This window comes from Eptatretus burgeri, chromosome 8 (assembly GCF_056783735.1).
Source record: "Eptatretus burgeri isolate ZD-2024b chromosome 8, Ebu_testis_v1, whole genome shotgun sequence".
NCBI classification, from domain to species: domain Eukaryota; kingdom Metazoa; phylum Chordata; class Myxini; order Myxiniformes; family Myxinidae; genus Eptatretus; species Eptatretus burgeri.
Window position 1 is genome coordinate 49616086 of NC_140968.1, and position 12000 is coordinate 49628085.

Below are 12000 nucleotides of genomic sequence, written 5' to 3' on the forward strand. Positions count from 1 at the left end.
GGTGAGGCACCGTGTGTGGAAGAGGCCGTGTGTGTGGATGAAACGGCCAGTGTGGATGAGGCACCGCGGGTGAGTGCCCCCGCGTGTGTGAGTGAGGCACGGTGTATGAGTGAGGCACGGAGTGTGGATGAGGAACCGCGGGTGAGTGCCCCCGCGTGTGTAAGTAGTATGGTTTGTGTGAGTAGTGAGGCACGCGTGAGTGAACGGCCGAGTGCAAGGGAGACCGTGTGTGTGAGAGAGCGGTATGAGAGGGAGATGTCGGTTGGCATGCGGGAGCACGCAGCCGCGTCTCCCGGTGTGAATGTGATTGAGTGGAGTGTGTGCGTCGTAACACGCAGGTGTGCGTGGGTCGGATGGCGACGACGAAGGCGACAGAGGAAAGAAAGCCGAGTAGCGGCTGTAGTTGTTTCGGGGACCGTGCCGGGTTCGCCCAGCAGTGAGCACGCGGTCCGTGCTGTGCAACGCACGAGACCGCCACGTGCTCGCTTGCGAGAGTGAAGTCCCGGTCCGGCAACGCACGCGGTGGATTTGCCGATCCCGCGGACGGACAAAGTTTAGGCAGGATTACGGATTTGGACCGGACGGGTTCTCCACGCGATCGTGTGTGTTAAGCTCCAACGGGCAAAGCACATGTGTTCGCGTGGGGAACCCCTCGAGACGTGGGGCTTGTGTTTTTTTTTATGCGCACGGTGACGCCATGGCTGCACGTGGGGTTGGAATCCGGCAGGCGGGGTATCCCTGCCGGATGGTACTGTCCAAGGAGGGACGAGGAACACGTGCAGCTGCATGACGTCACGGGCAGGTGTAAAGTGCGCGAGTTGCCGCGCTGGTGATGCGCATGGAAAAAAAAAAAAAAAAAAAAGGAAAAACAAGCCTCACTTTCGGTTGCACAGGATTCCTGGGCAAGGTGTGGAAGACCCCCTTACCGGGGCACAGGATGGAAACTAGTTAGGGGGAAGGGTTAGCTTAGCTAGACCGACTTCATGGGGCAGGGGTAAGTCCTCATGGAGTCCGTGGAATGGATTAGTTTGAGGGATGATAGCCAGATTTAGGTTGGGAAATAAAATGATTTTTTGAGTTAGGAGACAGTGACAGACTGGTGAATGTGAAGAGGGGACGTAGCTTAGCTACGTAGTGTTAAAAGGAACGTGCTGTAGTTTAAGGATGACGTGGGAGCACGAGTTAGTTAGGGGATGCAGATAGAAGGATGGCAGAGTTCAGTGGTGTGTGTGTTGAAGAGTTGGTGAGTGAAGTGGAAGCGTGTGCTTGTTGAGTGAGTGAGGCCAGCGGGTCTGTGTGAGTGGAGCGAATGGGGACTGCATGGTGCGATGAGTGATTGGGGGGAGGAGTGACTCCCGCCCAAGGGACCCCGCGGTCAGTTTAGAGTGAGTTAGGGGGTTAGTTAAATTGAAAAATGGAGGTCGTTTTGTTGTTGGTGGGTGTGTAGGCTCGAAACCCGTTTGGAGGGGTGCAGGAGCCCTGTTGACGGGCTGGGAGCGTGGCTGCGAAAAGTGAGTATCGCTGAGTGGGTACCCCGGGCACCAGGCTAGTCGGCCGTGGTAGGCCAAGGGCCCATGGGGGGCCGGGATAGCGTAGTGGGCACGGGTGCGTCTGCTTGGTGCAGAGGCCCGGGGCGCCATTAGCCGCGTGGGCAGTGTTGTGGGCATGGGTGACCCTCGGAAAGGGGCCCGGGAAGCCAGCCTGCCACGTGTGCGTTTCAGGGGAGGTGCCATGGGGGGCACTCCCTGGTGTTAGGGAGCTGGTAGGCTCGGAGGCAGTGTAGTGCCCGGGGGTGCCATAGCGGGAGATTCGGCAGAGGGTCGTGCCTGCCAAAGGGAGCCACGTGTCCCAGCCAGGAGACCGTGTGAGGGCACGGAGAGAAAATTGGGGGGGGCGAGGCCCGAAATTGTGAGGACACCAACACAGGCGACGGGAATCTGGGTTTATAGAACCAATAGTTTAAGCGAAAGGCGCTTGTTGAAAGCCCCGGGGTAGTTTAACAGTTAAATGGTTAGGGTAGATTAGGAGATGTACCCCTCCGCACCATCCATCCCCTCGCTCTCGTTGTGGGCCGCTGGACCCACTTTGGGTTAGATCGCCGAACTCTGGGGAGGCCATTCTGAGGCTTCTTTGGGCCTCGACACAGGATGCTAGCTCTCCCTTATTCCCCTCCGGGAAGGGAACGTAGGGGTTGGGAGTAGGCTAGGTGACAGGATAGGTTAGCCGAACAAAGACGATAAAGGGGGTTCGGGGACGATTTATAGTGGGGAAGTAAAAAGTAAAAATAAAAATAAAAAAGTTGGGGCTAAATTGGGGTTTGACAAATTAAGGGAGTGGGTATGAACAGTGACAGGCAAAGGCGATAGGTGGGAGGGAGACAGGTCGGTAGGTCCGAGCCCGCCTTCCGAGTGGCCAGCACCACCGCACCCCCTCTACCAACCTCCACTGAACGGCAAAGGCTGGCCAGCTTCATCGGCTGGCTGTTTTTCTTCAAGGCCTGTGCCGGCCAGTTCATCTGCCGGCTGTGTTGGCCTGCAGCGGCCTTCTTCTGCGGGCTGTGTTTGCCTGCTGCCTTTGCCATGCCATGCCCACTGCCCACGTTCACCAGCCCCGTTCAATTTTTGCTTTGCCCCCCCCCCCCCTGTTCATTGCCATGTGCGCCAGGATCAGAAAGCAACAGTTGGCAAGCTGCAAGAACTGCCCTGTTGGCAGCTACAACACGGGCCTGCAGTGGCGGCCCGTGCACCGTGTTTGTGTTCATCCATCCATTCGTTGTGCTCATTGCGTGTGCCACTTGAGCTGGCACGGAGACTGCATTTGTGCAGCCCATGCACCGTTGTGGTTCACTGCGTTCAGTTCAAAAGGGAAGGCCTTGGACTGCGTGTGAGCAGCCAGCCACGTTCCCTGTCACCTGCATTGTTTTGAGCCAGAGACTGCATGCGAGCAGCCTGGCTCCCTGCTAACTGCTTTTCTTTTGCAGAGCTCATTGATCCTGGGCCATGGTTTAGTGTAAAATTTGTAATATAAGGTTAAGATGTACTGTAAATATGAGTGCGCCCCCGGCATGTCTGTCCTCGCGCCGGCAATTTTATTTAAGTCGTCCGTGTGAGTGAGTTTGTTTAGGTAGTTACGCAGCCCTCAGGTTATTTATTTTGGGGACACGAATACCATGAATGTCGCACTCAGGGATCCGTAGGTAAAATGTACAAGGGGAAAACTACACATGATGGCACACGAAAATTTGACGACTCGGGACGAGTCTGTAAAAAGGGGAGGGGGTAGTGTTGTGGTTGACCAAATTCGCAAACCACCATTCAGGTCCCTTAGGTGAGATATCTCGGTAAGTATATGTGTAGTTAGGCCCAAACCCGTTGTCTAGAGGGAATAAATGTCATTCATGCGTGCTGCGACTCTTCAGGATAGCCGTTTTTCTTTTACTATCTTTATTTTGGACCAACCGCCATTGTTACCACCGCCAACCGCGTCTCACCAGTCGTCACAACATCAACCACCCACCACAACGCCGCTTCACCACAACAGCCACGACCTTTCCCGTCACACCTCACAACCGTCGCATCGCCACCGTTCTTGCGCCGCTTGTGGGTACCGGTATTGGACTCGTGCAGGGCGCGCGCCGAACAGCGTGTACAAAACCACGGATTTTCCGCTCCAAAAACGGATCAAAAACGACACACGCCCACTTTTGTTCCGTCCAATCGGTGAGCGAGGGGCGATTTGGCCCCGCCTCCAGGGCGTTGGAGGGCGGTCGCTATATGCAAATTCATGGATCAAAATGCATTCACGCCCACTTTTTCTCGGGCCAATGGGGAGCGAGGTGAAAGGTCGAAGACAGGGGGTCAAAGGCGAAGCCACGGGGCTTATATAAGCGGCTGCGTTCGTCAGAAAAGGGTGGTCGTGTTGTTGGTCGTCGTCGTCGTCGTGTGCGTTGGAGTCGGAGCGAAGAGGACGGAGCTGTGGAGAGGCGGCGAAGGCAGACGAGGGGGTGCTCGCGTCGTGCCGGGAGCTGCACACCAGGGAGGCCGACGGCGCGACCTGGTCGAGGTGGAGACGCTCGTCGCGGGACTCGAGACAGAGTAAAAATCCTCCTTTCCCCGAGCATCAGCAACCCCCTCCTGTTTCCCCCCCGCGCTGAGATAGTGCGACCAAGCGGGCCCCTTTTCCCACCCCCTACCAGACACTGTCCGCGAGGCCCGCGGAGTTGAGGCACCATCGCCGCTCCGCGTCTCATCACCAGACGGGTAGGCCCGACCCGGTCTCGGCCTCAGGCCCGCCTCATCCTTGAGGGTGTTCTTTTTCTTGGTTTTTGGGTATGTGTTGTCGGCGCCGTCTGTGAAGTAGAATTGTATAAGTGTTGCCGTGTGCTCGGTAGTCAGTATTAGCTCTGCATTGTGTCTTCGCTTTCACATTTGCTTTTTGTGTAAAATTGCATTGTGTTTCTTTTCCTTTTCTATGTGCTTTTGGTGGAATTGAATATGTGTGCTTTCCGTTCATCACGAATAAATGTGCTTTGTGTTGAACTGTTTCCCGCTTCGCTTCGTCATTTCATTCATTGAATCCTCATCTTGCTTCACGTAAAGGGTTGGTAGTGGGCTGAATACGCCCGATAATTAATCGAACCGTCGAGGCCGACGATAACACCGCTCGGTTATCCCGATAGTATGGAACGGGTCGCTTAAGTGGCCCGTGTCCGAAGTCGACCTGCGGCGAGGTGCGATCGCCCGGTCTACCCTCCGTGTGGGTACTTAGGTAGGTCGAATTTGGCGAGCAACCCTATCCCACGCGGGGGCCGATTGGCTCGATCGCGGTGAGACCGAAAGGTCCACCCGTGACTGGTTCCCGGCGTTAGTCCGAGAGGGTCACGACTGGATTGTCCGTCCGGTGGGCGATGTGCCGCGATTCGAGTTACGTGGCCGTCCGCACGCCGGCGGGCGCGAATCCGTAACAATATGTATGATAGAGGGTCCACTTCCGGAGTGGAGGACAGGATTAATTGCTGATATGGAAGGGGAAGGGCAATGTTCAAGATCTGGGGAAGTACAGGGGCATTATGCTCCTAAGTCATGTAATCAAGGTGCTGGAGTGTATTCTTGATGGGAGGATAAGGAAGAGTGTGGAGATTGAGATCGGAGAAGAGCCGCAGGGGGTTAGAAAGGGTAGGGGGATGACGGATGGGATGTTCACGCTGACACAGCTGGTGGAGAAGACGTTGGAGGTGCAAGGTTAGATGGCATTGAGATTTGTGGATTGGAGAAGGTATATGACACTGTCTCGAGAGAGATGGTGATGGTGACATTGAGATGGATGGGAGTGCAGGAAGAAGAAGTTAGTTTGGTTAAGGGATGTACAAGGTAACGAAGGGAAGGGTCTTGGTTGGTCCTGGGATGTCTGAGGAGTTCAGCGTGAGCATTGGTTTGAGGCAGGGAAGCGGCCCACTCATGTTTGTCATGGTGATTGAGCTGATAAGCAGGAAGGTGAGTTTGAGGGGTAATTTGGGGGTGGATGTTGTATGCAGACGATCTGGCGGTTGTGGTGGAGTATGGGCAGGAGATGCAGGAAGTACTGGGGAAGTGGAAGGAGGCATTTGGGAAGCATTGGCTGAAGATGAGTATATGGAGAAGACTGAAGTGATGTGGGTTGAGCAGCAGAGAAAGGAAATGAATATCAGGTTGGAGGGGAAGGAGGTCAGGCACGGAAATAGGTTTGAGTATTTGTGGGGGGAGGGGGGGGAACAGAGTATTCAGGGATGCTTAGTCTGAGGCAGAGGTGTGCATGAGGATTGAGGTGGGTGCAAATGCGTGGTGGAGAGTGGAGGTAGTAATTGCAGACAGAAAGATTATAAAGAAGATTAAAAGTTAAGGTTCTGATGTCATTTGTAACGACGGCTTTACGATCTGGAGATGGTAGCACTGATAGAGAGACAATAACAGATGCTGCCGGTTTGTGACAACAACCGGGTCAGCGGGATTGTGGGTGTCAGGAGGATGGATGAACCGAGGGAGGAGATTAGTGTGCAGATGAGCTTGACGGGGAGATTGGTGAAATTTGAGATGGGTTGGACACTTGGTGCAAATGGGGGAAAAGAGAATGGCAAAGGGAGCAGGTGGGTTGAGGGAGCAAGGTAGGAGGAAACGATACGAGGTGAATCGCGGTTGAGATGGGAGGATTGTGTGAGGAGGGATATCTATATAAGGTCGGGGTGGTTGGAGAGCAGAGAGAGTTGGCTGAGGACGGGTGGGGTGGGAGGAGGGTTGTGGTGACATCGGACCTCACCCCTTGTAAAAGGAAGAGGAGTAGAAGAAGAAATAATTTCAATTGATGGACGAACTTAAACTTTTCCCATCACTGGGGATGGGTGCTTCTGCTAATGTAAACTTAGGTAACTTGCATTTACGCTGGGTAATCCATATGTTGTCTTCCTTGTTTTGCCTTCAACCACCGTGATTTTTCTCACAACCATGTCTTTTTTTTTTTGCCTGCATTTAACAGATGTGCGCGCATGTGGCAAACGGGAAGAAATGCCAGTACATTGGGAACTGCACGTTCGCTCACAGCCAAGAAGAGAAGGAAATCTGGACGTATATGAAAGAAAATAAGGGTGAGATTTGATGGGCACCACTGTGTGAACTTGAAGTGTCGGAATCAACGTGTCAAACGGTCTTCCATGTTTTCATTTATTTATAAATTTAATTCAAAACTCGAATGCCAGGCGTGCAGAATATATTTCCTGCACACCTCCTCCCCTGATCCGTCCCCTCTGATGAAACGTGTGCTCACCAAATGACAAATCCTTTCCTTCCCACTGAAGTTAATGACATGGAGAAACTATACCAGCTGTGGATACAGAAACAGGATGCCAAGGTGGCAGCTTCGAAAACGAACGCGGTGCAGAGTGGCAACAGTTTTGTTGCCACACCAGCCGACTACACCGACATCACGGTACGGCAAGGCAACGTCCTTCCCCTTGCTGCGTCACATTCCTTTTTTGTTGTTGTTTGCATGCACGATGGGTTGCACTCTTTGAAACCGGCACGACACAAGTCTGAAAATGTGCTCACGAGGTATTTGCATATCACCAGGCGTTTTTCTTGCTTTAAAGTGCTCAGTTATCTTCAATGGATAAGAGCTGGAAGAAAATCTACAGGTTAGAACTGCGAAAAGGTTGCTTGTTTGAACCCACCTTCCGAATTTGATGCTCGTTATTGTCACGGTTTATGCCGTCCACGAGGTGTTCCGAAGGCCGAGTCATGCCCGGTAAAAGACACAGTGGCGAGCGCCAAGGCACCTGATTTGGGGAAAAGATTGGATGGCTCGAATCACTGACTAATTGTGCCAAGTGGATCGAAGTCGTTGATCAGATGCATGGACATCACATAATAATGAAACGACCGAGTTAAAAAAAAAAATAGATGTCTTTATTTGACTATTAAAATCTCAAAGCATAAACCAAAACTAGAAGGGCACTCGGAAGAGCGCATACCTCTGCCTCGTAAAGCCTGATCCACAAGAACATATCTGGCCCAATACATTTTTGAGATATCGTGCTACATTGAATTGAGATATCGTGCTCAGCAAAATTGAATCAATTCTTCGCTGTCACACACCCAACATGTCCACCAACTTTCGTCCGAATCCGTCCACAACTTTTTGAGATATCATGCTATATATCGTTTTTGGCCCGATCTCTCAATGGTGTCGAATCACTTTAAAAATGCTAGTAGTCGGATCCGGATGCGGATCTTCACCAAAATCTAATCAGTTCGTCTTTCTCACACACCCAACATGTCCACAAAATTTCATCCAGATCCGTGTGCAACTTTTTGAGATATCCTGCACACAGATATCCTGTTGCTGTTTAAGATATCCTGTTCACCACCACCTCTTATCATCCCCCATCCAAATCCTCGATCCTTTTTACCCCCGATAATCCACCCCAAGCCCACCTCCTTCAAATTCCCTGCTTTCCTTCCTGAAAGTCCCTGTAATGTCCGTCTTGTATACCCCGTGTTCCCCGCCCAATCCCTCTCCCTTCAACATATCTCCGAATGTCTCTGTTCCCCACCGTTTTGTCCTTCTCACTCCCACCCCTCTTGTCTCGTGCCCTCCTTACTGTGCGTTGTGTGTTAGCTCTCATACGAGCCTCGACAAGGTATATACAGACAAACAGACAAAAAGGGGTGAAAACATAACCTCCTTCACCTTCGGTGGCAGAGGTAATGAGGCAACAACAAAGCTGAGCAAACCAGGTCTTCGCTTCCTTGTATGAACATTGTGTGATTACTGTACTGTGTTTAGCACTACAAGTCCATTGACAGGCTTGGGAGTGTCCTTCAAGGTGATTATGTAGTATCCTGCACTGCACTGTTGTCAAAAGAATGAGGGAAGAAGTAATGCCGACCACTTACAACCAAGGTGTTTTTATGAGCTGCAGTAACGTCTAGATTATGATGTGCACAACAAGATAGCACACACACTGAAGGATAAACTGTCGCAACATCTGTTCCTCTGCAGACTGCAATGGCAACTGGAATGCTCCATCAATGAAAGTGGTCTCGCAACCACTTGCAACCTGAACTCATTAGCTTCGAAGGACAAATGTAAATGGTTAGTAAGATGGTGCTGCTGTCTTTGCTCTCGCAGCTTAGGAGACAAAATGGACACTCGTTTTTATACATGCTCAAGGCTTGTGGACGAGAGAGAGCAGAATGGAAGGGAACAAAATGTAAAGGGGGAAACACCAACAGCAGAGTACAAGTCAGAGTGAGATGAAGGGGAGGGGGAGAAGGACCTACGTGGTGAAGAAGCTGCACACAAGCTGAATGAAACGGCAAGAAGAAGGGAGGTGGGGATTATACAGAAAAGGAACAAACCAACCAACAAGAAATGATGAGAGGTGAGGAAACTGGGGGGAAAATCACAATTATGGGCAGACGAGATCATGGGTATGAATGGGGAATGACTTGAGGTAGTGGAGAATAGGTGTCTGAAGCCCTGGAGGTAAGAATGAGAATGAAAAAAAATGTGGAAGTTGGTTCCACAGGCAGGATAAAAGAGGAACAAATGAGTGTACGTGAGTAGTGAGCCTTAATTTTGGGAGTTTCACCAGGAGGAGGTTGTTGGCAAAGCTTGTGCACCTATGCAGAAACGTTTTTTTTTTTGGGGGGGGGCATAGAAAGAGCAGAGAGTGCAAGACCAAAAATGTGGTGATAGAAGATAGATCGACTATTGATCTGTCTGCTATGTGAAAGTGATAGGCTCGTCGTCGTAACTTAATTGCATGAGAATCCAATAATCTTGAAGGCCTTGGTTTTCATGGTGTCAAGCTGGAAAAGATGTGAGACAGGGAGCCAGCCCACAGGGGAGAGCAATACTCCATCCAGCTGTGGATAAAGGGCCTTGTAGGTGGATAGAAGTTCAGGTGTGCCAATGAAGGACCTTGTACGATGGAGGATGCCCAGTCTACGGCTGGCTTTGGATGTCAACTTTGTAATGTGGTTTTCCCAATTAAGATCATGGCTGATGGTGAGACCCAGAACTTTGAATGACTGAACTTTCTCAAGAGGATTGTTAAGAAAGTAGATTGGGGGTGGGGGACATTGCCAGACAGTTATTTCAGAGAGAGAGAGAGAGAGAGAGAGAGAGATAGAGTGTGAGGTTTGTCAGGATTGAAAGACATTCCAAGTATTTGACTATCTTGTGAATCTCTCAAGTTCTGAAGAGAGAGAAGAGTCTGCAGCCTGCCTGTCCGAAGGGTGAGGGATGTCACGGCAAAGGGTGGAGTCATCAGCAAGTAGATAAAGAGGATTTTCCAAAGAGTCAGAGCGATCATTGATCAAGATCAGGAATGGGACTGGGCCCAGGATACTGCATTGGGGCACTCCAGCTTGACAGGAAGAGAGGATGAAATTATTCTCTTGAGAGCCACATGTTGGCTACGAGAGTAGAGCAAGTCAATAAGCCTTGCGTGGTGTTGATCTTGGATGCCACGTGCAGCGAGTTTCGATAGCATGACTTGATGCCAGACTGTATCAAAAGCACGAGAGACGGCCCTGATCTCATGTCTGACATTGAAGGCCTTCATCCTTTGTTGGTAGGTCGAAGCAGCATGTCCAAGGTAGAGTGGCCTGGTTTGAATCCATATTGGTGATCTGAGATGAGGTTGTTGGAGGAAAGGAATGATTTCATATAAACTGTGATGATGGATTCCATGATCTTCCTAATGATTGGAAGCTGATAGGTCTGTAGTAAAGGGGATCAGTTTTTGTGCCTTTTTATGTAATGCAGTTATGTTGGCAGTTTTCTGAGCAGATGCAAGGTGACGTCGGGCAAATGATAGAGAGGGATGTGCAAGCGCAGCAGAGCAAGATTTTTAGGACACGTGAGCCGATGCCGTTTGGTCCAGTTGTTGAGTCAGATTTGAGGGTTGAAATAACCTCCACCTTCTCCACCAAAGGCAGAAACTTTGTCATTAAAGGTTTTCATGAAATGGTGTACCCAGAATGCCACTTTTATTGTTTCTGTAGGTTTGCTAAATACCTAAGGAAAAAGAGGTCAACCTCAGGCTACTACATTGAACTTTCATAGTACCCTTTTTTGGGTTTCAACATTCACATAATCTATGACTTTAAAAATATGCTGCAGACGCTATGATGCTACTACGAGAAGCTACTGAAGGTTGAAGTCCAATTGGTCAATACATTGCGCCTTGTCGGAGACTGCCGCACACTCCACCATAACGCACGATTGTCGCTGATGAGTTGTCGTAACAGTTTAACATGTTAAACTTGTACAATTGTCGCTGACGCACTAGTTGATGCCAATCATCAACTGACACACATTATAAGATTATCAAGCACTGTCGCTGACTCTGCTGTCGTCAACAATCTTGTCGCCGTGCGTCGGCTTGTGTGCGGTGGCCCGAATGGTTCAGCGCCATATTGTACCAATCGGTGAAACACTTTTCTGATGGACAAGCTTGTTTGTTCGTTTGTCTGTGTGATTGCTTGTTTCGATACAGTGTCTGCCTGTCAAGCCGTTAGCCAGAATTTTTTTTTATCAGGCTGCTGTAATTAGGTTAGCAGCTGCTCCTACCCATCCCTCAAACCCCCTTCTCCCCCATTCCCCTCAACCCCATCCCTCTCCAGTGTGCACGTGACAGTTTCTGCAACGTTGCTCTTGGGTTTAAAATGTTTCTCGCAATCCTCATGAACAGTCTCAACGCCTACTTACAAAGTATCCTTAAATTTTCATGATGTAACAATTTGTTACACAGAAATGCAGTTGTCCTTCAACTGCATCTCAATGTTACACTTTAGTCATTTCAGACGTAACACCAGTTTTTCTGATTGAAATACCTGAAACGCTGCACACAGATATGAAGCATCTCAAGGAGGAGGGTCACAAGTGAATGGGTGTAGCCCCTGCCCCCTTCTCAGGGCACTGTTTTGAAAATCAATCGTTCATGACATTACCCTAGGGATTAAACAACAATCCTGTAAATTGCTTCACTTTGGAGGGAAGTTATTTTGATATATATATATATATATATATATATATATATATATATATATATATATATATATATATATATATATATATATATATATATATTCCTTTCCCAGAGCTTGCATTGCGGTTGTATAATTTTAACGAGTGGTGCAACGTTCGGGTCCTATTGTCCCAGGCCTTGGAGAAAATGTCGTTTTTCCCGACTCAAAGCGCCGTTATTTTGAACTCGACGTTTGTCATTGTCAGTACACAAAATGAAACTTTCCGCATTTTTTTTTTGTTGTTGTATTCTCTTTGTGTCATGTTAATGGTAATGATAGTGACAGAGTAATATTTTATCTCAGCGACTCATGATGATCATTTCTGGACCCTGTGAATGTGTCCTAAAGTTGTCTAAAAGAGATGTTCACGGGGCTTCAATAGTGGAACTGCAGGTGCAAATCTGTCTGCTGGTGCCGTTAACCCTTGCTACTC

At 49.7% G+C, this 12000-nt stretch overlaps 1 protein-coding gene across 2 annotated transcripts in view; it reads left to right on the forward strand.

Moving 5' to 3' along the window:
• The window catches only part of ZC3H7A (zinc finger CCCH-type containing 7A), a 139112-nt gene that overhangs the window by 110685 nt on the left and 16427 nt on the right, over positions 1–12000 (forward strand). For both annotated transcript variants that reach the window (XM_085891973.1, XM_085891974.1), the window contains 2 exons: positions 6508–6616; positions 6827–6957. In XM_085891973.1, the coding sequence (XP_085748099.1) occupies positions 6508–6616; positions 6827–6957 (240 nt within the window). The remainder of the gene's footprint in view (positions 1–6507; positions 6617–6826; positions 6958–12000) is intronic.